At 38.9% G+C, this 26,220-nt stretch overlaps 4 protein-coding genes across 4 annotated transcripts in view; all 4 read left to right on the top strand.

Annotated features, from left to right (window-relative positions):
* Nucleotides 1-6,276, top strand: part of LOC138975691 (mucin-2-like) — an 80,213-nt gene extending 73,937 nt beyond the window's left edge. The window contains exons 69-73 of the mRNA XM_070348431.1: nt 3,342-3,541; nt 3,866-3,923; nt 4,256-4,303; nt 5,164-5,303; nt 6,145-6,276. Coding sequence (XP_070204532.1) covers nt 3,342-3,541; nt 3,866-3,923; nt 4,256-4,303; nt 5,164-5,303; nt 6,145-6,276 — 578 coding nt within the window. The remainder of the gene's footprint in view (nt 1-3,341; nt 3,542-3,865; nt 3,924-4,255; nt 4,304-5,163; nt 5,304-6,144) is intronic.
* A 4,105-nt stretch (nt 6,277-10,381) lies between these two features.
* On the top strand, nt 10,382-13,853 carry LOC138977159 (uncharacterized). The gene is made up of 6 exons (XM_070350068.1): nt 10,382-10,622; nt 10,921-11,120; nt 11,439-11,496; nt 11,829-11,876; nt 12,738-12,877; nt 13,722-13,853. The coding sequence occupies exons 1-6, from the start codon at nt 10,382-10,384 to the stop codon at nt 13,851-13,853; spliced, it is 819 nt and encodes a 272-aa protein (XP_070206169.1).
* Nucleotides 13,854-17,823: 3,970 nt separating this feature from the next.
* Nucleotides 17,824-19,544, top strand: LOC138975690 (uncharacterized). Its single transcript, XM_070348430.1, has 4 exons — nt 17,824-18,194; nt 18,493-18,692; nt 19,005-19,062; nt 19,395-19,544. The coding sequence occupies exons 1-4, from the start codon at nt 17,954-17,956 to the stop codon at nt 19,517-19,519; spliced, it is 624 nt and encodes a 207-aa protein (XP_070204531.1). The 5' UTR covers nt 17,824-17,953; the 3' UTR covers nt 19,520-19,544.
* A 139-nt stretch (nt 19,545-19,683) lies between these two features.
* Nucleotides 19,684-25,226, top strand: LOC138977158 (putative uncharacterized protein DDB_G0290521). Its single transcript, XM_070350067.1, has 9 exons — nt 19,684-19,693; nt 20,307-20,446; nt 21,278-21,389; nt 21,817-21,996; nt 22,294-22,493; nt 22,820-22,877; nt 23,218-23,265; nt 24,127-24,266; nt 25,095-25,226. Exons 1-9 carry the CDS (start codon nt 19,684-19,686, stop codon nt 25,224-25,226), a joined length of 1,020 nt encoding a protein of 339 aa, XP_070206168.1.
* The last annotated feature ends 994 nt before the right edge of the window (nt 25,227-26,220 follow it).

Below are 26,220 nucleotides of genomic sequence, written 5' to 3'. Positions count from 1 at the left end.
GTTGTTGTTGTTGTTGTTGTTGTTGTTGTTGTTGTTGTCGTCGTCGTCGTCGTCGATGTCATTTGTTGTTGTTGTTGTTATCGTCGTCGTCGTCGTCATCGTCGTCGTTGTCAGAGGTTATTTCTAAAGATTTCATTGATAGTCTTTGTTCTCGTCACCAAGACTTGCTAAGAACAAGCTTGGAACAGCAAGAGTTCCAAGAACAAGATTAGAACAACTCATTACATCATTACCAGTACGTCATTTGTATTTAGAACACACTTTAGAAAAAAACTCTTCAGCTACAAACCAGTCACCCTCACATGTCGGAGGTGTTTGTCTAAACCACTTACTGAAATGTTTTGAGGTTTAATGACCATACACATGTTGAACCGGTGAGTGTCTTCCGCTGCTTAATTCGCAAATAACTATTTTATTAAAGTCCGCTTGAAACGCTCAAAGATGAAATTCCATGTTAAAAAGTGACAAAAGTTTCACATTTTCCCGTTGTAACAGCTTCCGATGATATTATATGAAAATTCTGATCCTTTGAGAGGATTCCCCGAAACAAAATCAGTTTGTACGCCTAATTTTAATAGAATTGTCCAAACAGTGTCGCTAATATTGTGCTAAAAGATGAATTCTAGAACAATGTTCACAGACAGACACCACTTGGCAAAAAAAATTTCAGTGCTGGGAGATGAAAAAAAAAACTACATCGCTACGCGCGGGCTTCGCCCGCGCTCCGCTTGGATAATAATAATTAAGTAGATGTGTACTGCCGGGCAGTACATACCCCAAGCGAAGTCGTCCATCTGTGTGTACATGATTCTCTCTCTCTCTCTCTCTCTCTCTCTCTCCCTCTCTCTCTCTCCCTCTCTCTCTGTCTTAAAATGTGTCATCGATGACGTGTTTTCATACTTGCTAATGCGGCAGGCTAATCATGACGTCAAATTGAAACTTCTTGAAGTCTCTCAGAAAGGGACATGAAAACCATGTGGGGGTTACTGGTTTGGGCTGAAAAAAACCCAACTCCACCTAAAATTCAAGCGCCTTTGGGGCTGAATTATGCAGCATAAATTGTGAAACATCAGGATATCTCACACTTTCAATTCTGCCATCATGTCAAATCTGACAACAAACCTACCCACAAAATGTCATAAATATCGGTGTAGAATTGAGACTTAACGGTTTTTAACTGCCAAAAATAAGTTTTTTTGACTGGAATAGTTTGTCTTGAAATTCAGTTTGGGACAACGGACCCACCCACTAAATTTCATAAAGATAGGTGAAAATTTAAATGAAACGGTTTTTAACTGCCAAAATTATGTTTTTCTTCTGGAAAAGTATGGAGTGAAAATCAGTTGGGGACAACGAACCTACCCACAAAATTTCATAAATATCGATGAAGAATTGAGATTTAACGGTTTTTAACTGCCAAAAATAAGGTTTTTTGTCTGGAAAAGTATGTCTTAAAATTCAGTTTGGGACAACGGACCCACCCACTAAATTTCATAAAGATAGGTGAAGAATTGAAATTTAACGTTTTTTAACTACCAAAATTATGTCTTTCTTCTGGAAAAGTATAGAGTGAAAATCAGTTGGGGACAACGAACCTACCCACAAAATTTCATAAATATCGGTGAAGAATTGAAATTTAACGGTTTTTAACTGCCAAAATTATGTTTTTCTTCTGGAAAAGTATGGAGTGAAAATAAGTTGGGGACAACAAACCTACCTTTAAAATTTCATAAGAATCAGTGAAGAAATAGGATTTAACGATTTTTTAACGGCCTTTAAATCATTGGTGATGTCATCATTACCCAGTCGTTGTAGTTGTCGTCGTAGTTGTTGGTGTTGTTGTTGTCATGTTCGTTGTCGTGATTGTTGTTGTTCTCGTGTTGTTGTTGTTGTTGTTGTTGTTGTTGTTGTTGTCGTCGTCGATGTCATTTGTTGTTGTTGTTGTTATCGTCGTCGTCGTCGTCATCGTCGTCGTTGTCAGAGGTTATTTCTAAAGATTTCATTGATAGTCTTTGTTCTCGTCACCAAGACTTGCTAAGAACAAGCTTGGAACAGCAAGAGTTCCAAGAACAAGATTAGAACAACTCATTACATCATTACCAGTACGTCATTTGTATTTAGAACACACTTTAGAAAAAAACTCTTCAGCTACAAACCAGTCACCCTCACATGTCGGAGGTGTTTGTCTAAACCACTTACTGAAATGTTTTGAGGTTTAATGACCATACACATGTTGAACCGGTGAGTGTCTTCCGCTGCTTAATTCGCAAATAACTATTTTATTAAAGTCCGCTTGAAACGCTCAAAGATGAAATTCCATGTTAAAAAGTGACAAAAGTTTCACATTTTCCCGTTGTAACAGCTTCCGATGCTATTATATGAAAATTCTGATCCTCTGAGAGGATTCCCCGAAACAAAATCAGTTTGTACGCCTAATTTTAATAGAATTGTCCAAACAGTGTCGCTAATATTGTGCTAAAAGATGAATTCTAGAACAATGTTCACAGACAGACACCACTTGGCAAAAAATTTTCAGTGCTGGGAGATGAAAAACAAAACTACCTTGCTACGCGCGGGCTTTGCCCGCGCTCCGCTTGGATAATACGAGAATTTATAACGCGCACAGTCATATCTCACCACAAGGCGACTCAAGGCGCACTCATATACACTTACGCATAAGTTACATGAAGATGACAAGGCAACAACACAAACAGAGACACGGCACTCAGACAACTTGAGGCAGTGGAGTTTGACAAGATTGCAAAAGGTAATGCCGTTAGCAGAGACATTAATGAAGTATTGATGGAAGTTTGTTCATGCATTAATGGGACATACGTTGCAGGAACCACTGGAACACCAGTTGAACAAACCACAGGACCAGTAGTACAAACCACGGGGATCCTAACAGGACCACCCACAGGGCCCCCAACAGAACCACCAACACCACCCACAGGGACCCCAACAGAACCACCAACACCACCCACAGGGACCTCAACAGGACCACCCACAGGACTGACTACAGGAACAAGTGTTCCAACCACACGTAAGTTACTGTCTATATACCTTTAGCTGCCCAATGAATGCATAGATATTCCCAAAGATTACTGGCACTATACATTCCCTTTCGTTTGAGTGGTCCCTCTCTTAACAAACTCAAGTGTTTTTGAACCCCAGCTTAAACACTACAGACACTTGCAAGTTGGCATGTTTGTCAGACGTGAAGCATGTCAGCGTGCCACTGCTCAATTGTTAAAGTGATAATGAGTTCATGTCTACATTAAAAAGCAGGTCTTTAACATTGTAAGTAAATGTTACAAATCTTTTGGTGTGGTCGATTTCAGAACCCACAGAGACTGGATGCCCACAGGAGATGAGTCCACAAGTACCAGGAGGCCCGGGTCCCATCGAAGGAGAGAAGCCTGGCACCTTTGTAGAAGTCAACGACTTCCCAACTGGTACTTTTGTTGAAGACGTCCCTGATGAAGATGAAAACGATAAACCCGACGGTGAAGTCTTCTCTTCAGTGGAGCCGGATCCAGAGGTGTGTGTGTGTGTGTGTGTGTGTGTGTGTGTGTGTGTGTGTGTGTGTGTGTGTGCCTGTGTGTGTGTGTGTGTGTGTTATTAAATGTGTGTGTTAATGTGTGTGTTAATGTGTATGTGTGTGTGTTTGTGTGTGTGTGTGTGTGTGTGTTTGTGTGTGTGTGTGTGTGTGTATAAGTTTATTGATACCGTATTTTCCATATGCTTCTAATGGTTGCATATATCCACTAGGTTACTCTTTGTATTTGCTGACGATCGGATGCCTGGCGTGTGTAAGATACATATTTTATTTAAATAGTCTCTAAGTGTTGTGCTCGAATTTCAGACCAAACAGTTCAAACCAACCCCCAACGAGCCACTGCTGATCATCGTCAGGCCAGGAGGTGAGAATATTTAGTCACGTAGAAAGCATTTTGTTTGGCAATTTTACAGTGGTTATAGATAAAAAGAGGACATTATTTTCTGCAGTTGCAGTTTTGTTTCCTTAAGAAAGAAAGGGTAGAATTTCTTTCATTTTACACTTGGTAACTTACATTATGTTATTTTACTGGATATAATAAGATATAATGCTACTCTCATATGCGCTGTTCTTTATGTTACGCTTTCTGTGTTAGTTAAGTTCAAAATACCAAGACAAACCAAATGTTTTTTCTTATAAAAATGTTGTTTCCTTTTGAGACACGATTGTTAATCTTTGTTATCCTTGTTCCTACAGAAACACCCGAACAACCAACAGATGGATCACGTACACCACAGGATGTGGGTAAGTCCAATTCGAAGGTTCTGCAGCTTCCATTGCAACATATCATATGTCCTTGCATGTGATGTTTTACCGGTGATACCTGACAATGCAAGGAGGGCACTTTTCCGTGTTTATATATGTCTTAGAAATCTTATGTCAGAAGAAAAAGATTGATTTATAGGTATCTTTATGCAGCAGTTTTGTCTTGCTTCATTTCTCTGAAAAATCTGATAGAGAAAGGGAAGTAAGCGCTCTAAATGCATGGACATGTGTGAGAGTTATGCCGAACCAGTCTCCTGACATCTGAGAGAATGACCAGCATTGAAATGAACAAGCGATTTTCATCCTCAAAAACTTAATTAAATTTCCATTTTGAAATGCAAATCAAATGACCGTTTTAATTTTGAAATGTAAATGAGGAAGTCTTGAAATAGTGGTCTGGCTAATTTTTACGATTCTTCAGTTCCCTTTCTCAAGCGCTGCAACACGAGGAATGATTAATTCTTTGCTTAGCTAAATTGATGTTTTTATTTTGTTGAATGTATTCACGAATTCATTTTATTCCATTTTTGGGGATGGGTCTTATTGTAGTAGGAAGATCTGTGAAGCAAATGTTCTCCGAAATATTGGAAATTCCACCACAAACTTATCAACTCAACCTCACAAATCTTCCTAATACAATAAAACCCATCCGAAAAAAAGTTCCTTGCCCTGTTATTTCTTGTTTCTTTTGATGAGCCAACATGTTGTTCATTATAGTGAGAGAGGAAGAGGTGCTTGCGATGTTCATTGTTTTGGATAATGTTGAAGTTGGGGACATGGATAACAGGCGTAGAGATTATGATTTTAAGTGTTGACTGGCAAGGTTATTTGATGTGCAGTGAATGAGGACCCCAACGCCGAGTTGGTGGCTGAGCTTCCTGAAGAGGATGGTAAGGTTCCCAAGGTGTACAAGGTGACCCCCAAAGACGACAGCCCAATCAAAGTTGACGATCCACGGGATGTGTTGGAGCAATCCAAAGTAAGATTCTGGCTGTAGTTCTGTGTTAGCGTCCATTTGTTTGTTTGAAAGAGAGAGAGAGAGAGAGAGAGAGAGAGAGAGAGAGAGAGAGAGACAGACAGACAGACAGACAGACAGACAGACAGACAGACAGAGGGGAGGGATGGAGACGCAACGACGCAAGTGGTTTATTTCGTTTGGCCATTGCCCGTTATGAAGGGGTGTGAACAAAAGAGGTGCATAAACTATAATTGCACTCAGCATGTGCATTAGGTAAATACATCGGACAATAATATCAATTCACTCTACACAACATTTAACTGAGAGGTTACTGTTTCTTTTAAATAAAATGCTTGATACAAATGCATCGACACATATCTAACAACGTCGACTTGTGAAGGGACTAAAAGCAAACTAAGGCGACAGAGGTTTGGTTTTCTATATTGTTTAAATAGAAGAAAGTGTTGTCTTAAATTATTCAAATACCGGTAATACAAAAACAAAATGGACTTCATCTTCTTGTTGTCCTTTCAAAATGGACTCATCCTATCATAGTCATCATGCCTTTTATATCAGTAAGCGTGCAGAGCTTTTTTCAGAAATACCGAATTGAAACCTAGCCATAATAGCTTGTTGAATGCCTTTATATATTTAACAAAGATATGGTTTAATTTGATAATGTGGGTAGTTAAGCCTGAAATAAAACTTGTCTGTAATTGGCACTTTACAATGTATTACTTAGGTACTTACATTTTAAAGGGCAAGACAGTAAATTCTTTTACACCTGTACAATCACAGAATGATTAATTGCAGGAATGTTTTGTCTGAGAAAGTTTATGTTCTGATTGAATTTGTTTTACAGCCGGATGACAAGGACGACTTCCCTATCAACAAGTACGGCCCTGTCAGAGTTGTTGTAGTAGATAACACACCTGAGCCCAAACCTGTTGTGTTCTGCGAGAAACTCACGACAGGTAAGCCAAGAGTGTTGTGATTGAGGGGATTTTGTGAAGGTGATTTTAGTTTTGTTAATTGGTATGCTCATTTTTTTAAAATAAATTGGACCCAGTTAAGATTAAACGTGATTGATAATAATAATAATAATTAAGTAGATGTGTACTGCCGGGCAGTACATACCCCAAGCGAAGTCGTCCATCTGTGTGTACATGATTCTCTCTCTCTCTCTCTCTCTCTCTCTCTCTCTCTCTCTCTCTCTCTCTCTCTCTCTCTCTCTCTCTCTCTCTCTCTGTCTTAAAATGTGTCATCGATGACGTGTTTTCATACTTGCTAATGCGGCAGGCTAATCATGACGTCAAATTGAAACTTCTTGAAGTCTCTCAGAAAGGGACATGAAAACCATGTGGGGGTTACTGGTTTGGGCTGACGAAAAACCCAACTCCACCTAAAATTCAAGCGCCTATGGGGCTGAATTATGCAGCATAAATTGTGAAACATCAGGATATCTCACACTTTTAATTCTGCCATCATGTCAAATCTGACAACAAACCTACCCACAAAATGTCATAAATATCGGTGTAGAATTGAGACTTAACGGATTTTAACTGCCAAAAATAAGTTTTTTTGACTGGAATAGTTTGTCTTGAAATTCAGTTTGGGACAACGGACCCACCCACTAAATTTCATAAAGATAGGTGAAAATTTAAATGTAACGGTTTTTAACTGCCAAAATTATGTTTTTCTTCTGGAAAAGTATGGAGTGAAAATCAGTTGGGGACAACGAACCTACCCACAAAATTTCATAAATATCGATGAAGAATTGAGATTTAACGGTTTTTAACTGCCAAAAATAAGGTTTTTTGTCTGGAAAAGTATGTCTTAAAATTCAGTTTGGGACAACGGACCCACCCACTAAATTTCATAAAGATAGGTGAAGAATTGAAATTTAACGTTTTTTAACTGCCAAAATTATGTCTTTCTTCTGGAAAAGTATAGAGTGAAAATCAGTTGGGGACAACGAACCTACCCACAAAATTTCATAAATATCGGTGAAGAATTGAAATTTAACGGTTTTTAACTGCCAAAATTATGTTTTTCTTCTGGAAAAGTATGGAGTGAAAATAAGTTGGGGACAACAAACCTACCTTTAAAATTTCATAAGAATCAGTGAAGAAATAGGATTTAACGATTTTTTAACAGCCTTGACACTGAACATTTGATAAAGCATTGGTGATGTCATCATAACCCAGTCGTTGTAGTTGTCGTCGTAGTTGTTGGTGTTGTTGTTGTCATGTTCGTTGTCGTGATTGTTGTTGTTCTCGTGTTGTTGTTGTTGTTGTTGTTGTTGTTGTTGTTGTTGTTGTTGTTGTTGTTGTTGTCGTCGTCGTCGTCGTCGATGTCATTTGTTGTTGTTGTTGTTATCGTCGTCGTCGTCGTCATCGTCGTCGTTGTCAGAGGTTATTTCTAAAGATTTCATTGATAGTCTTTGTTCTCGTCACCAAGACTTGCTAAGAACAAGCTTGGAACAGCAAGAGTTCCAAGAACAAGATTAGAACAACTCATTACATCATTACCAGTACGTCATTTGTATTTAGAACACACTTTAGAAAAAAACTCTTCAGCTACAAACCAGTCACCCTCACATGTCGGAGGTGTTTGTCTAAACCACTTACTGAAATGTTTTGAGGTTTAATGACCATACACATGTTGAACCGGTGAGTGTCTTCCGCTGCTTAATTCGCAAATAACTATTTTTATTAAAGTCCGCTTGAAACGCTCAAAGATGAAATTCCATGTTAAAAAGTGACAAAAGTTTCACATTTTCCCGTTGTAACAGCTTCCGATGATATTATATGAAAATTCTGATCCTTTGAGAGGATTCCCCGAAACAAAATCAGTTTGTACGCCTAATTTTAATAGAATTGTCCAAACAGTGTCGCTAATATTGTGCTAAAAGATGAATTCTAGAACAATGTTCACAGACAGACACCACTTGGCAAAAAAATTTTCAGTGCTGGGAGATGAAAAAAAAAACTACATCGCTACGCGCGGGCTTCGCCCGCGCTCCGCTTGGATAATAATAATTAAGTAGATGTGTACTGCCGGGCAGTACATACCCCAAGCGAAGTCGTCCATCTGTGTGTACATGATTCTCTCTCTCTCTCTCTCTCTCTCTCTCCCTCTCTCTCTCTCCCTCTCTCTCTGTCTTAAAATGTGTCATCGATGACGTGTTTTCATACTTGCTAATGCGGCAGGCTAATCATGACGTCAAATTGAAACTTCTTGAAGTCTCTCAGAAAGGGACATGAAAACCATGTGGGGGTTACTGGTTTGGGCTGAAAAAAACCCAACTCCACCTAAAATTCAAGCGCCTTTGGGGCTGAATTATGCAGCATAAATTGTGAAACATCAGGATATCTCACACTTTCAATTCTGCCATCATGTCAAATCTGACAACAAACCTACCCACAAAATGTCATAAATATCGGTGTAGAATTGAGACTTAACGGTTTTTAACTGCCAAAAATAAGTTTTTTTGACTGGAATAGTTTGTCTTGAAATTCAGTTTGGGACAACGGACCCACCCACTAAATTTCATAAAGATAGGTGAAAATTTAAATGAAACGGTTTTTAACTGCCAAAATTATGTTTTTCTTCTGGAAAAGTATGGAGTGAAAATCAGTTGGGGACAACGAACCTACCCACAAAATTTCATAAATATCGATGAAGAATTGAGATTTAACGGTTTTTAACTGCCAAAAATAAGGTTTTTTGTCTGGAAAAGTATGTCTTAAAATTCAGTTTGGGACAACGGACCCACCCACTAAATTTCATAAAGATAGGTGAAGAATTGAAATTTAACGTTTTTTAACTACCAAAATTATGTCTTTCTTCTGGAAAAGTATAGAGTGAAAATCAGTTGGGGACAACGAACCTACCCACAAAATTTCATAAATATCGGTGAAGAATTGAAATTTAACGGTTTTTAACTGCCAAAATTATGTTTTTCTTCTGGAAAAGTATGGAGTGAAAATAAGTTGGGGACAACAAACCTACCTTTAAAATTTCATAAGAATCAGTGAAGAAATAGGATTTAACGATTTTTTAACGGCCTTTAAATCATTGGTGATGTCATCATTACCCAGTCGTTGTAGTTGTCGTCGTAGTTGTTGGTGTTGTTGTTGTCATGTTCGTTGTCGTGATTGTTGTTGTTCTCGTGTTGTTGTTGTTGTTGTTGTTGTTGTTGTTGTTGTCGTCGTCGATGTCATTTGTTGTTGTTGTTGTTATCGTCGTCGTCGTCGTCATCGTCGTCGTTGTCAGAGGTTATTTCTAAAGATTTCATTGATAGTCTTTGTTCTCGTCACCAAGACTTGCTAAGAACAAGCTTGGAACAGCAAGAGTTCCAAGAACAAGATTAGAACAACTCATTACATCATTACCAGTACGTCATTTGTATTTAGAACACACTTTAGAAAAAAACTCTTCAGCTACAAACCAGTCACCCTCACATGTCGGAGGTGTTTGTCTAAACCACTTACTGAAATGTTTTGAGGTTTAATGACCATACACATGTTGAACCGGTGAGTGTCTTCCGCTGCTTAATTCGCAAATAACTATTTTATTAAAGTCCGCTTGAAACGCTCAAAGATGAAATTCCATGTTAAAAAGTGACAAAAGTTTCACATTTTCCCGTTGTAACAGCTTCCGATGCTATTATATGAAAATTCTGATCCTCTGAGAGGATTCCCCGAAACAAAATCAGTTTGTACGCCTAATTTTAATAGAATTGTCCAAACAGTGTCGCTAATATTGTGCTAAAAGATGAATTCTAGAACAATGTTCACAGACAGACACCACTTGGCAAAAAATTTTCAGTGCTGGGAGATGAAAAACAAAACTACCTTGCTACGCGCGGGCTTTGCCCGCGCTCCGCTTGGATAATACGAGAATTTATAACGCGCACAGTCATATCTCACCACAAGGCGACTCAAGGCGCACTCATATACACTTACGCATAAGTTACATGAAGATGACAAGGCAACAACACAAACAGAGACACGGCACTCAGACAACTTGAGGCAGTGGAGTTTGACAAGATTGCAAAAGGTAATGCCGTTAGCAGAGACATTAATGAAGTATTGATGGAAGTTTGTTCATGCATCAATGGGACATACGTTGCAGGAACCACTGTAACACCAGTTGAACAAACCACAGGACCAGTAGAACAAACCACGGGGACCCTAACAGGACCACCCACAGGGCCCCCAACAGAACCACCAACACCACCCACAGGGACCCCAACAGAACCACCAACACCACCCACAGGGACCTCAACAGGACCACCCACAGGACTGACTACAGGAACAAGTGTTCCAACCACACGTAAGTTACTGTCTATATACCTTTAGCTGCCCAATGAATGCATAGATATTCCCAAAGATTACTGGCACTATACATTCCCTTTCGTTTGAGTGGTCCCTCTCTTAACAAACTCAAGTGTTTTTGAACCCCAGCTGAAACACTACAGACACTTGCAAGTTGGCAAGTTTGTCAGACGTGAAGCATGTCAGCGTGCCACTGCTCAATTGTTAAAGTGATAATGAGTTCATGTCTACATTAAAAAGCAGGTCTTTAACATTGTAAGTAAATGTTACAAATCTTTTGGTGTGGTCGATTTCAGAACCCACAGAGACTGGATGCCCACAGGAGATGAGTCCACAAGTACCAGGAGGCCCGGGTCCCATCGAAGGAGAGAAGCCTGGCACCTTTGTAGAAGTCAACGACTTCCCAACTGGTACTTTTGTTGAAGACGTCCCTGATGAAGATGAAAACGATAAACCCGACGGTGAAGTCTTCTCTTCAGTGGAGCCGGATCCAGAGGTGTGTGTGTGTGTGTGTGTGTGTGTGTGTGTGTGTGTGTGTGTGTGTGTGTGTGTGTGTGTGTGTGTGTGTTATTAAATGTGTGTGTTAATGTGTGTGTTAATGTGTATGTGTGTGTGTTTGTGTGTGTGTGTGTGTGTGTGTTTGTGTGTGTGTGTGTGTGTGTATAAGTTTATTGATACCGTATTTTCCATATGCTTCTAATGGTTGCATATATCCACTAGGTTACTCTTTGTATTTGCTGACGATCGGATGCCTGGCGTGTGTAAGATACATATTTTATTTAAATAGTCTCTAAGTGTTGTGCTCGAATTTCAGACCAAACAGTTCAAACCAACCCCCAACGAGCCACTGCTGATCATCGTCAGGCCAGGAGGTGAGAATATTTAGTCACGTAGAAAGCATTTTGTTTGGCAATTTTACAGTGGTTATAGATAAAAAGAGGACATTATTTTCTGCAGTTGCAGTTTTGTTTCCTTAAGAAAGAAAGGGTAGAATTTCTTTCATTTTACACTTGGTAACTTACATTATGTTATTTTACTGGATATAATAAGATATAATGCTACTCTCATATGCGCTGTTCTTTATGTTACGCTTTCTGTGTTAGTTAAGTTCAAAATACCAAGACAAACCAAATGTTTTTTCTTATAAAAATGTTGTTTCCTTTTGAGACACGATTGTTAATCTTTGTTATCCTTGTTCCTACAGAAACACCCGAACAACCAACAGATGGATCACGTACACCACAGGATGTGGGTAAGTCCAATTCGAAGGTTCTGCAGCTTCCATTGCAACATATAATTATGTCCTTGTATGTGATGTTTTACCAGTGATACCTAACAATGTAAGGAGGGCACTTTTCCGTGTTTATATATGTCTTAGAAATCTTATGTCAGAAGAAAAAGATTGATTTATAGGTATCTTTATGCAGCAGTTTTGTCTTGCTTCATTTCTCTGAAAAATCTGATAGAGAAAGGGAAGTAAGCGCTCTAAATGCATGGACATGTGTGAGAGTTATGCCGAACCAGTCTCCTGACATCTGAGAGAATGACCAGCATTGAAATGAACAAGCGATTTTCATCCTCAAAAACTTAATTAAATTTCCATTTTGAAATGCAAATCAAATGACCGTTTTAATTTTGAAATGTAAATGAGGAAGTCTTGAAATAGTGGTCTGGCTAATTTTTACGATTCTTCAGTTCCCTTTCTCAAGCGCTGCAACACGAGGAATGATTAATTCTTTGCTTAGCTAAATTGATGTTTTTATTTTGTTGAATGTATTCACGAATTCATTTTATTCCATTTTTGGGGATGGGTCTTATTGTAGTAGGAAGATCTGTGAAGCAAATGTTCTCCGAAATATTGGAAATTCCACCACAAACTTATCAACTCAACCTCACAAATCTTCCTAATACAATAAAACCCATCCGAAAAAAAGTTCCTTGCCCTGTTATTTCTTGTTTCTTTTGATGAGCCAACATGTTGTTCATTATAGTGAGAGAGGAAGAGGTGCTTGCGATGTTCATTGTTTTGGATAATGTTGAAGTTGGGGACATGGATAACAGGCGTAGAGATTATGATTTTAAGTGTTGACTGGCAAGGTTATTTGATGTGCAGTGAATGAGGACCCCAACGCCGAGTTGGTGGCTGAGCTTCCTGAAGAGGATGGTAAGGTTCCCAAGGTGTACAAGGTGACCCCCAAAGACGACAGCCCAATCAAAGTTGACGATCCACGGGATGTGTTGGAGCAATCCAAAGTAAGATTCTGGCTGTAGTTCTGTGTCAGCGTCCAATTGTTTGTTTGAGAGAGAGAGAGAGAGAGAGAGAGAGAGAGAGAGAGAGAGAGAGAGAGACAGACAGACAGACAGACAGACAGACAGACAGACAGACAGAGGGGAGGGATGGAGACGCAACGACGCAAGTGGTTTATTTTGTTGGCCATTACCCTTATCAGTGAAGGGGTGTGAACAAAAGAGGTGCATAAACTATAATTGCACTCAGCATGTGCATTAGGTAAATACATCGGACAATAATATCAATTCACTCTAAACAACATTTAACTGAGAGGTTACTGTTTCTCTTTGCTAAAATGCTTGATACAAATGCATCGACACATATCTAGCAACGTCGCCTTGTGAAGGGACTAAAAGCAAACTAAGGCGACAGAGGTTTGGTTTTCTATATTGTTTAAATAGAAGAAAGTGTTGTCTTAAATTATTCAAATACCGGTAATACAAAAACAAAATGGACTTCATCTTCTTGTTGTCCTTGCAAAATGGACTCATCCTATCATAGTCATCATGCCTTTTATATCAGTAAGCGTGCACAGCTTTTTCTGAAATACCGAATTGAAACCTAGCCATAATAACTTGTTGAATGCCTTTATATATTTAACAAAGATATGGTTTAATTTGATAATGTGGGTAGTTAAGCCTGAAATAAAACTTGTCTGTAATTGGCACTTTACAATGTATTACTTAGGTACTTACATTTTAAAGGGCAAGACAGTAAATTCTTTTACACCTGTACAATCACAGAATGATTAATTGCAGGAATGTTTTGTCTGAGAAAGTTTATGTTCTGATTGAATTTGTTTTACAGCCGGATGACAAGGACGACTTCCCTATCAACAAGTACGGCCCTGTCAGAGTTGTTGTAGTAGATAACACACCTGAGCCCAAACCTGTTGTGTTCTGCGAGAAACTCACGACAGGTAAGCCAAGAGTGTTGTGATTGAGGGGATTTTGTGAAGGTGATTTTAGTTTTGTTAATTGGTATGCTCATTTTTTTAAAATAAATTGGACCCAGTTAAGATTAAACGTGATTGATAATAATAATAATAATTAAGTAGATGTGTACTGCCGGGCAGTACATACCCCAAGCGAAGTCGTCCATCTGTGTGTACATGATTCTCTCTCTCTCTCTCTCTCTCTCTCTCTCTCTCTCTCTCTCTCTCTCTCTCTGTCTTAAAATGTGTCATCGATGACGTGTTTTCATACTTGCTAATGCGGCAGGCTAATCATGACGTCAAATTGAAACTTCTTGAAGTCTCTCAGAAAGGGACATGAAAACCATGTGGGGGTTACTGGTTTGGGCTGACGAAAAACCCAACTCCACCTAAAATTCAAGCGCCTATGGGGCTGAATTATGCAGCATAAATTGTGAAACATCAGGATATCTCACACTTTTAATTCTGCCATCATGTCAAATCTGACAACAAACCTACCCACAAAATGTCATAAATATCGGTGTAGAATTGAGACTTAACGGATTTTAACTGCCAAAAATAAGTTTTTTTGACTGGAATAGTTTGTCTTGAAATTCAGTTTGGGACAACGGACCCACCCACTAAATTTCATAAAGATAGGTGAAAATTTAAATGTAACGGTTTTTAACTGCCAAAATTATGTTTTTCTTCTGGAAAAGTATGGAGTGAAAATCAGTTGGGGACAACGAACCTACCCACAAAATTTCATAAATATCGATGAAGAATTGAGATTTAACGGTTTTTAACTGCCAAAAATAAGGTTTTTTGTCTGGAAAAGTATGTCTTAAAATTCAGTTTGGGACAACGGACCCACCCACTAAATTTCATAAAGATAGGTGAAGAATTGAAATTTAACGTTTTTTAACTGCCAAAATTATGTCTTTCTTCTGGAAAAGTATAGAGTGAAAATCAGTTGGGGACAACGAACCTACCCACAAAATTTCATAAATATCGGTGAAGAATTGAAATTTAACGGTTTTTAACTGCCAAAATTATGTTTTTCTTCTGGAAAAGTATGGAGTGAAAATAAGTTGGGGACAACAAACCTACCTTTAAAATTTCATAAGAATCAGTGAAGAAATAGGATTTAACGATTTTTTAACAGCCTTGACACTGAACATTTGATAAAGCATTGGTGATGTCATCATAACCCAGTCGTTGTAGTTGTCGTCGTAGTTGTTGGTGTTGTTGTTGTCATGTTCGTTGTCGTGATTGTTGTTGTTCTCGTGTTGTTGTTGTTGTTGTTGTTGTTGTTGTTGTTGTTGTTGTTGTTGTTGTTGTCGTCGTCGTCGTCGTCGATGTCATTTGTTGTTGTTGTTGTTATCGTCGTCGTCGTCGTCATCGTCGTCGTTGTCAGAGGTTATTTCTAAAGATTTCATTGATAGTCTTTGTTCTCGTCACCAAGACTTGCTAAGAACAAGCTTGGAACAGCAAGAGTTCCAAGAACAAGATTAGAACAACTCATTACATCATTACCAGTACGTCATTTGTATTTAGAACACACTTTAGAAAAAAAACTCTTCAGCTACAAACCAGTCACCCTCACATGTCGGAGGTGTTTGTCTAAACCACTTACTGAAATGTTTTGAGGTTTAATGACCATACACATGTTGAACCGGTGAGTGTCTTCCGCTGCTTAATTCGCAAATAACTATTTTTATTAAAGTCCGCTTGAAACGCTCAAAGATGAAATTCCATGTTAAAAAGTGACAAAAGTTTCACATTTTCCCGTTGTAACAGCTTCCGATGATATTATATGAAAATTCTGATCCTTTGAGAGGATTCCCCGAAACAAAATCAGTTTGTACGCCTAATTTTAATAGAATTGTCCAAACAGTGTCGCTAATATTGTGCTAAAAGATGAATTCTAGAACAATGTTCACAGACAGACACCACTTGGCAAAAAAATTTTCAGTGCTGGGAGATGAAAAAAAAAACTACATCGCTACGCGCGGGCTTCGCCCGCGCTCCGCTTGGATAATAATAATTAAGTAGATGTGTACTGCCGGGCAGTACATACCCCAAGCGAAGTCGTCCATCTGTGTGTACATGATTCTCTCTCTCTCTCTCTCTCTCCCTCTCTCTCTCTCCCTCTCTCTCTGTCTTAAAATGTGTCATCGATGACGTGTTTTCATACTTGCTAATGCGGCAGGCTAATCATGACGTCAAATTGAAACTTCTTGAAGTCTCTCAGAAAGGGACATGAAAACCATGTGGGGGTTACTGGTTTGGGCTGAAAAAAACCCAACTCCACCTAAAATTCAAGCGCCTTTGGGGCTGAATTATGCAGCATAAATTGTGAAACATCAGGATATCTCACACTTTCAATTCTGCCATCATGTCAAATCTGACAACAAACCTACCCACAAAATGTCATAAATATCGGTGTAGAATTGAGACTTAACGGTTTTTAACTGCCAAAAATAAGTTTTTTTGACTGGAATAGTTTGTCTTGAAATTCAGTTTGGGACAACGGACCCACCCACTAAATTTCATAAAGATAGGTGAAAATTTAAATGAAACGGTTTTTAACTGCCAAAATTATGTTTTTCTTCTGGAAAAGTATGGAGTGAAAATCAGTTGGGGACAACGAACCTACCCACAAAATTTCATAAATATCGATGAAGAATTGAGATTTAACGGTTTTTAACTGCCAAAAATAAGGTTTTTTGTCTGGAAAAGTATGTCTTAAAATTCAGTTTGGGACAACAGACCCACCCACTAAATTTCATAAAGATAGGTGAAGAATTGAAATTTAACGTTTTTTAACTGCCAAAATTATGTCTTTCTTCTGGAAAAGTATAGAGTGAAAATCAGTTGGGGACAACGAACCTACCCACAAAATTTCATAAATATCGGTGAAGAATTGAAATTTAACGGTTTTTAACTGCCAAAATTATGTTTTTCTTCTGGAAAAGTATGGAGTGAAAATAAGTTGGGGACAACAAACCTACCTTTAAAATTTCATAAGAATCAGTGAAGAAATAGGATTTAACGATTTTTTAACGGCCTTTAAATCATTGGTGATGTCATCATTACCCAGTCGTTGTAGTTGTCGTCGTAGTTGTTGGTGTTGTTGTTGTCATGTTCGTTGTCGTGATTGTTGTTGTTCTCGTGTTGTTGTTGTTGTTGTTGTTGTTGTTGTTGTTGTTGTTGTTGTTGTTGTTGTTGTTGTCGTCGTCGTCGATGTCATTTGTTGTTGTTGTTGTTATCGTCGTCGTCGTCGTCATCGTCGTCGTTGTCAGAGGTTATTTCTAAAGATTTCATTGATAGTCTTTGTTCTCGTCACCAAGACTTGCTAAGAACAAGCTTGGAACAGCAAGAGTTCCAAGAACAAGATTAGAACAACTCATTACATCATTACCAGTACGTCATTTGTATTTAGAACACACTTTAGAAAAAAACTCTTCAGCTACAAACCAGTCACCCTCACATGTCGGAGGTGTTTGTCTAAACCACTTACTGAAATGTTTTGAGGTTTAATGACCATACACATGTTGAACCGGTGAGTGTCTTCCGCTGCTTAATTCGCAAATAACTATTTTATTAAAGTCCGCTTGAAACGCTCAAAGATGAAATTCCATGTTAAAAAGTGACAAAAGTTTCACATTTTCCCGTTGTAACAGCTTCCGATGCTATTATATGAAAATTCTGATCCTCTGAGAGGATTCCCCGAAACAAAATCAGTTTGTACGCCTAATTTTAATAGAATTGTCCAAACAGTGTCGCTAATATTGTGCTAAAAGATGAATTCTAGAACAATGTTCACAGACAGACACCACTTGGCAAAAAATTTTCAGTGCTGGGAGATGAAAAACAAAACTACCTTGCTACGCGCGGGCTTTGCCCGCGCTCCGCTTGGATAATACGAGAATTTATAACGCGCACAGTCATATCTCACCACAAGGCGACTCAAGGCGCACTCATATACACTTACGCATAAGTTACATGAAGATGACAAGGCAACAACACAAACAGAGACACGGCACTCAGACAACTTGAGGCAGTGGAGTTTGACAAGATTGCAAAAGGTAATGCCGTTAGCAGAGACATTAATGAAGTATTGATGGAAGTTTGTTCATGCATTAATGGGACATACGTTGCAGGAACCACTGGAACACCAGTTGAACAAACCACAGGACCAGTAGTACAAACCACGGGGATCCTAACAGGACCACCCACAGGGCCCCCAACAGAACCACCAACACCACCCACAGGGACCCCAACAGAACCACCAACACCACCCACAGGGACCTCAACAGGACCACCCACAGGACTGACTACAGGAACAAGTGTTCCAACCACACGTAAGTTACTGTCTATATACCTTTAGCTGCCCAATGAATGCATGGATATTCCCAAATATTACTGGCACTATACATTCCCTTTCGTTTGAGTGGTCCCTCTCTTAACAAACTCAAGTGTTTTTGAACCCCAGCTTAAACACTACAGACACTTGCAAGTTGGCATGTTTGTCAGACGTGAAGCATGTCAGCGTGCCACTGCTCAATTGTTAAAGTGATAATGAGTTCATGTCTACATTAAAAAGCAGGTCTTTAACATTGTAAGTAAATGTTACAAATCTTTTGGTGTGGTCGATTTCAGAACCCACAGAGACTGGATGCCCACAGGAGATGAGTCCACAAGTACCAGGAGGCCCGGGTCCCATCGAAGGAGAGAAGCCTGGCACCTTTGTAGAAGTCAACGACTTCCCAACTGGTACTTTTGTTGAAGACGTCCCTGATGAAGATGAAAACGATAAACCCGACGGTGAAGTCTTCTCTTCAGTGGAGCCGGATCCAGAGGTGTGTGTGTGTGTGTGTGTGTGTGTGTGTGTGTGTGTCTGTGTGTCTGTGTGTGTCTGTGTGTGTGTGTGTGTGTGTTATTAAATGTGTGTGTTAATGTGTATGTGTGTGTGTTTGTGTGTGTGTGTGTGTGTGTGTTTGTGTGTGTGTGTGTGTGTGTATAAGTTTATTGATACCGTATTTTCCATATGCTTCTAATGGTTGCATATATCCACTAGGTTACTCTTTGTATTTGCTGACGATCGGATGCCTGGCGTGTGTAAGATACATATTTTATTTAAATAGTCTCTAAGTGTTGTGCTCGAATTTCAGACCAAACAGTTCAAACCAACCCCCAACGAGCCACTGCTGATCATCGTCAGGCCAGGAGGTGAGAATATTTAGTCACGTAGAAAGCATTTTGTTTGGCAATTTTACAGTGGTTATAGATAAAAAGAGGACATTATTTTCTGCAGTTGCAGTTTTGTTTCCTTAAGAAAGAAAGGGTAGAATTTCTTTCATTTTACACTTGGTAACTTACATTATGTTATTTTACTGGATATAATAAGATATAATTCTACTCTCATATGCGCTGTTCTTTATGTTACGCTTTCTGTGTTAGTTAAGTTCAAAATACCAAGACAAACCAAATGTTTTTTCTTATAAAAATGTTGTTTCCTTTTGAGACACGATTGTTAATCTTTGTTATCCTTGTTCCTACAGAAACACCCGAACAACCAACAGATGGATCACGTACACCACAGGATGTGGGTAAGTCCAATTCGAAGGTTCTGCAGCTTCCATTGCAACATATAATTATGTCCTTGTATGTGATGTTTTACCAGTGATACCTAACAATGTAAGGAGGGCACTTTTCCGTGTTTATATATGTCTTAGAAATCTTATGTCAGAAGAAAAAGATTGATTTATAGGTATCTTTATGCAACAGTTTTGTCTTGCTTCATTTCTCTGAAAAATCTGATAGACAAAGGGAAGTTAGCGCTCTAAATGCATGGACATGTGTGAGAGTTATGCCGAACCAGTCTCCTGACATCTGAGAGAATGACCAGCATTGAAATGAACAAGCGATTTTCATCCTCAAAAACTTAATTAAATTTCCATTTTGAAATGCAAATCAAATGACCGTTTTAATTTTGAAATGTAAATGAGGAAGTCTTGAAATAGTGGTCTGCCTAATTTGTTTTTGATTCTTCAGTTCCATTTCTCAAGCGCTGCAACACGAGGAATGATTAATTCTTTGCTTAGCTAAATTGATGTTTTTATTTTGTTGAATGTATTCACGAATTCATTTTATTCCATTTTTTGGGATGGGTTTTATTGTAGTAGGAAGATTTGTGAAGCAAATGTTCCCCAAAATTATAGAAAATTCCACCACAAACTTACCAACTCAACTTCACAAATCTTCCTAATACAATAATACCCATCCGAAACAAAGTTCGTTGCCCTGTTATTTCTTGTTTCTTTTGATGAGCCAACATGTTGTTTATTATAGTGAGAGAGGAAGAGCTGCTTGCGATGCTTATTGTTCTGAATAATGTTGAAGTTGGGGACATGGATAACAGGCGTAGAGATTATGATTTTAAGTGTTGACTGGCAAGGTTATTTGATGTGCAGTGAATGAGGACCCCAACGCCGAGTTGGTGGCTGAGCTTCCTGAAGAGGATGGTAAGGTTCCCAAGGTGTACAAGGTGACCCCCAAAGACGACAGCCCCATCAAAGTTGACGATCCACGGGATGTGTTGGAGCAATCTAAAGTAAGATTCTGGCTGTAGTTCTGTGTCAGCGTCCAATTGTTTGTTTGAGAGAGACAGACAGACAGACAGACAGACAGACAGACAGACAGACAGACAGACAGACAGACAGACAGACAGACAGACAGAGGGGAGGGATGGAGACGCAACGACGCAAGTGGTTTATTTTGTTGGCCATTACCCTCATGAAGGGGTGTGAACAAAAGAGGTGCTTAAACTAAACTTGCACTCCACATATGCAACAGGTAAATAAATCGAACAATAATATCAATTCAGTCTACACGACATTTAAGTGAGAGGTTACTGTTTCTCTTAGCTAAAATGCTTTTTACAAATGCATCGACACATATCTAACAACGTCGACTTGTGAAGAGGCTGAAAGCAAACTAAGGCAAAAGAGGTTTGGTTTTCTTTTATGTTTAAATAGAATAAAGTGTTGTCTTAAATTATTCAAATACCGGCAATACAAAAACCAAAATGAACTTGATCTTCTTGTTGTCCTTGCAAAACGGACTCATCCTATCATAGTCATCATGCCTTTTATATCAGTATGCGTGCACAGCTTGTTCTGAAATACCGAATTGAAACCTAGCCATAATAACTTGTTAAATGCCTTTATATATTTAACAAAGATGTGGTTTAATTTAATGATGTGGGTAGCTAAGCCTAAAATAAAACTTGTCTGTAATTGGCACTGTACAATGTATTACTTAGTTACTTACATTTCAAAGGGCAAGACAGTAAGTTCTTTTACACCTGTACAATCACAGAATGATTGATTACAGGAATGTTTTGTTTCAGAAAGTTTATGTTCTGATTGAATTTGTTTTACAGCCGGATAACAAGGACGACTTCCCTATCAACAAGTACGGCCCTGTCAGAGTTGTTGTAGTGGATAACACACCTGAGCCCAAACCTGTTGTGTTCTGCGAGAAACTCACGACAGGTAAGCCAACAGTGTTGTGATTGAGGGGATTTTGTGAACGGTGATGGTAGTTTTGTTAATTGGTAAGCTCATTTGTTTTAAAATAAATTGGACCCAGTTAGGATTATACGTGATTGATAATAATAATAATAAATAAATAATAATAATAATAATGATAATAATAATACGAGAATTTGTAACGCGCACATATCTCACCACAAGGCGCACTCATACACATTCTTTCGCATTAACAACTCAAGCGCACTCATATAGATTTACGCATAAATTACATGAAGATGACAAGGCAACAACACAAACAGAGACACGGCACTCAGACAACTTGAGGCAGTGGAGTTTGACAAGATTGCAAAAGGTAATGCCGTTAGCAGAGACATTAATGAAGTATTGATGGAAGTTTGTTCATGCATCAATGGGACATACGTTGCAGGAACCACTGTAACACCAGTTGAACAAACCACAGGACCAGTAGAACAAACCACAGGGACCCCATCAGGACCACCCACAGGGACCCCATCAGGACCACCCACAGGGACCCCAACAGGACCACCAACACCACCCACAGGGACCCCAACAGGACTGACTACAGGACCAAGTGTTCCAACCACACGTAAGTTACTGTCTATATACCTTTAGCTGCCCAATGAATGCATAGATATTCCCAAAGATTACTGGCACTATACATTCCCTTTCGTTTGAGTGGTCCCTCTCTTAACAAACTCAAGTGTTTTTGAACCCCAGCTGAAACACTACAGACACTTGCAAGTTGGCATGTTTGTCAGACGTGAAGCATGTCACCGTGCCACTGCTCAATTGTTAAAGTGTTAATGAGTTCATGTCTGCGTCAAAAAGCAGGTCTTTAACATAGTAAGTGCATGTTACAATCTTTTGGTGTGGTCGATTTCAGAACCCACAGAGACTGGATGCCCACAGGAGATGAGTCCACAAGTACCAGGAGGCCCGGGTCCCATCGAAGGAGAGAAGCCTGGCACCTTCGTAGAAGTCAACGACTTCCCAACTGGTACTTTTGTTGAAGACGTCCCTGATGAAGATGAAAACGATAAACCCGACGGTGAAGTCTTCTCTTCAGTGGAGCCGGATCCAGAGGTGTGTGTGTGTGTGTGTGTGTGTGTGTGTGTGTGTGTGTGTGTGTGTGTGTGTGTGTGTGTGTGTGTGTGTGTGTGTGTGTGTGTGTTATTAAATGTGTGTGTTAATGTGTGTGTTAATGTGTGTGTTAATGTGTGTGTGTGTGTGTGTGTTTGTTTGTGTGTGTGTGTGTGTATAAGTTTATTGATACCGTATTTTCCATATGCTACTAATGGTTGCATATATCCTCTAGGTTACTCTTTGTATTTGCTGACGATCGGATGCCTGGCGTGTGTAAGATACATATTTTATTTAAATAGTCTCTAAGTGTTGTGCTCGAATTTCAGACCAAACAGTTCAAACCAACCCCCAACGAGCCACTGCTGATCATCGTCAGGCCAGGAGGTGAGAATATTTAGTCACGTAGAAAGCATTTTGTTTGGCAATTTTACAGTGGTTATAGATAAAAAGAGGACATTATTTTCTGCAGTTGCATTACTCTTTCCTCAAGAAAGAAAGAAAGAAAGGGTAGAATTTCTTTCATTTTACACTTGGTAACTTACATTATGTTATTTTACTGGATATAATAAGATATAATTCTACTCTCATATGCGCTGTTCTTTATGTTACGCTTTCTGTGTTAGTTAAGTTCAAAATACCAAGACAAACCAAATGTTTTTTCTTATAAAAATGTTGTTTCCTTTTGAGACACGATTGTTAATCTTTGTTATCCTTGTTCCTACAGAAACACCCGAACAACCAACAGATGGATCACGTACACCACAGGATGTGGGTAAGTCCAATTCGAAGGTTCTGCAGCTTCCATTGCAACATATAATTATGTCCTTGTATGTGATGTTTTACCAGTGATACCTAACAATGTAAGGAGGGCACTTTTCCGTGTTTATATATGTCTTAGAAATCTTATGTCAGAAGAAAAAGATTGATTTATAGGTATCTTTATGCAGCAGTTTTGTCTTGCTTCATTTCTCTGAAAAATCTGATAGAGAAAGGGAAGTAAGCGCTCTAAATGCATGGACATGTGTGAGAGTTATGCCGAACCAGTCTCCTGACATCTGAGAGAATGACTAGCATTGAAATGAACAAGCGATTTTCATCCTCAAAAACTTAATTAAATTTCCATTTTGAAATGCAAATCAAATGACCGTTTTAATTTTGAAATGTAAATGAGGAAGTCTTGAAATAGTGGTCTGGCTAATTTTTACGATTCTTCAGTTCCCTTTCTCAAGCGCTGCAACACGAGGAATGATTAATTCTTTGCTTAGCTAAATTGATGTTTTTATTTTGTTGAATGTATTCACGAATTCATTTTATTCCATTTTTTGGGATGGGTCTTATTGTAGTAGGAAGATCTGTGAAGCAAATGTTCTCCGAAATATTGGAAATTCCACCACAAACTTATCAACTCAACCTCACAAATCTTCCTAATACAATAAAACCCATCCGAAAAAAAGTTCCTTGCCCTGTTATTTCTTGTTTCTTTTGATGAGCCAACATGTTGTTCATTATAGTGAGAGAGGAAGAGGTGCTTGCGATGTTCATTGTTTTGGATAATGTTGAAGTTGGGGACATGGATAGCAGGCGTAGAGATTATGATTTTAAGTGTTGACTGGCAAGGTTATTTGATGTGCAGTGAATGAGGACCCCAACGCCGAGTTGGTGGCTGAGCTTCCTGAAGAGGATGGTAAGGTTCCCAAGGTGTACAAGGTGACCCCCAAAGACGACAGCCCAATCAAAGTTGACGATCCACGGGATGTGTTGGAGCAATCCAAAGTAAGATTCTGGCTGTAGTTCTGTGTCAGCGTCCAATTGTTTGTTTGAGAGAGAGAGAGAGAGAGAGAGAGAGAGACAGACAGACAGACAGACAGACAGACAGACAGACAGACAGACAGACAGAGGGGAGGGATGGAGACGCAACGACGCAAGTGGTTTATTTTGTTGGCCATTACCCTCATGAAGGGGTGTGAACAAAAGAGGTGCTTAAACTAAACTTGCACTCCACATATGCAACAGGTAAATAAATCGTACAATAATATCAATTCACTCTACACGACATTTAAGTGAGAGGTTACTGTTTGTTTTAGCTAAAATGCTTGATACAAATGCATCGACACATATCTAACAACGTCGACTTGTGAAGGGACTAAAAGCAAACTAAGGCGACAAAGGTTTGGTTTTCTATATTGTTTAAATAGAAGAAAGTGTTGTCTTAAATTATTCAAATACCGGTAATACAAAAACAAAACGGACTTCATCTTCTTGTTGTCCTTTCAAAATGGACTCATCCTATCATAGTCATCATGCCTTTTATATCAGTAAGCGTGCAGAGCTAGTTCTGAAATACCGAATTGAAACCTAGTCATAATAACTTGTTAAATGCCTTGATATATTTAACAAAGATATGGTTTAATTTGATAATGTGGGTAGTTAAGCCTGAAATAAAACGTGTCTGTAATTGGCACTTTACAATGTATTACTTAGGTACTTACATTTTAAAGGGCAAGACAGTAAATTCTTTTACACCTGTACAATCACAGAATGATTGATTGCAGGAATGTTTTGTCTCAGAAAGTTTATGTTCTGATTGAATTTGTTTTACAGCCGGATGACAAGGACGACTTCCCTATCAACAAGTACGGCCCTGTCAGAGTTGTTGTAGTAGATAACACACCTGAGCCCAAACCTGTTGTGTTCTGCGAGAAACTCACGACAGGTAAGCCAAGAGTGTTGTGATTGAGGGGATTTTGTGAAGGTGATTTTAGTTTTGTTAATTGGTATGCTCATTTTTTTAAAATAAATTGGACCTAGTTAAGATTAAACGTGATTGATAATAATAATAATAATAATTGTCAGTAAGTACTGGTGTCACATGACTGATGTGAACCAGTTGATTGGCTAATGGCGATGCGCTAAAACTGTTAGCGCACTCTTGGAGTGCGCTAACTTTTCCACAGAGCGTATTCTTGCACCCTTTGCCTAAGCAAGACTGTGCTCTCATCCTCAGAATTAATTAATGACATGTAGCTTATATTCTCCACAATACCAAATGACCATAAATTCCCTGCTTCTCAATTAAAGCAGAAGTGGGTTTTTTTTCTGACAGATTGCATGTGCCTGTGCCAGTGCCAGTGATCTAAAAAAATGGAAGCCGCTGTGTTTCATCTAATTTTCGCCGACTTGCATAGATTCTTCTCATATGCCGTGTTAGTGGCATGTAGCTTATCATCCACATTACCAAATGATGAGTTAGTATACAATTCCCAGCGGCTAACAGAAAACACAAGTGTTATTCCGATAACGTACCAGCAAGACCAGTTTGGAAGACTGACTCGATCGACTCTGTAGCAGACAACACAGAAATACGACTTCATCAGTTCAGTAAATGAATGGTTTCAGAATTATTATTTCAAAGCAAGAACAATCGTAATCGAAAACGTGTAAGGTTCAGAACGTTCTTACCATATATAAGATTTATTAGCAGCCTGCTTTATGCGTACAGACTCAGTGCAGACTGCAGTCGTTCCATTGCCCAGGTTGGCAGGTAGCCTAGCAGACGACATAAACCCCGCTCAGCAAATTAACATGTTGGGCAAATGTGAACGAAAAAACGATGGGGATATAATACGTGTAGGGTTCAGAGCATTCTTACCGTTCATATTTAGTATCAGACTCCCCGATGAGTGAAGATAGATCATAGAACACGAGAAATATGCCACATTTGTTTTGA

Source organism: Littorina saxatilis, linkage group LG9 (assembly GCF_037325665.1).
Source record: "Littorina saxatilis isolate snail1 linkage group LG9, US_GU_Lsax_2.0, whole genome shotgun sequence".
NCBI classification, from domain to species: Eukaryota; Metazoa; Mollusca; class Gastropoda; order Littorinimorpha; family Littorinidae; genus Littorina; species Littorina saxatilis.
The sequence above is the reverse complement of the archived record's forward strand: the minus strand, read 5'-3'. Positions and strand labels throughout refer to the sequence as shown.

Bases quoted from the DNA above. Each gene is read 5' to 3' on its own strand.
- LOC138977159 (XM_070350068.1), top strand. From the start codon at position 10,382: ATGGAAGTTTGTTCATGCATCAATGGGACATACGTTGCAGGAACCACT. The intron at 11,877-12,737 runs GTAAGTCCAATT...TTTGATGTGCAG, and splicing joins ACGTACACCACAGGATGTGG to TGAATGAGGACCCCAACGCC. The intron at 12,878-13,721 runs GTAAGATTCTGG...TTTGTTTTACAG, and splicing joins ATGTGTTGGAGCAATCCAAA to CCGGATGACAAGGACGACTT.
- LOC138975690 (XM_070348430.1), top strand. From the start codon at position 17,954: ATGGAAGTTTGTTCATGCATTAATGGGACATACGTTGCAGGAACCACT. The intron at 18,693-19,004 runs GTGTGTGTGTGT...CTCGAATTTCAG, and splicing joins CAGTGGAGCCGGATCCAGAG to ACCAAACAGTTCAAACCAAC. The intron at 19,063-19,394 runs GTGAGAATATTT...TTGTTCCTACAG, and splicing joins GATCATCGTCAGGCCAGGAG to AAACACCCGAACAACCAACA.
- LOC138977158 (XM_070350067.1), top strand. The intron at 21,390-21,816 runs GTAAGCCAACAG...CATACGTTGCAG, and splicing joins CTGCGAGAAACTCACGACAG to GAACCACTGTAACACCAGTT. The intron at 23,266-24,126 runs GTAAGTCCAATT...TTTGATGTGCAG, and splicing joins ACGTACACCACAGGATGTGG to TGAATGAGGACCCCAACGCC.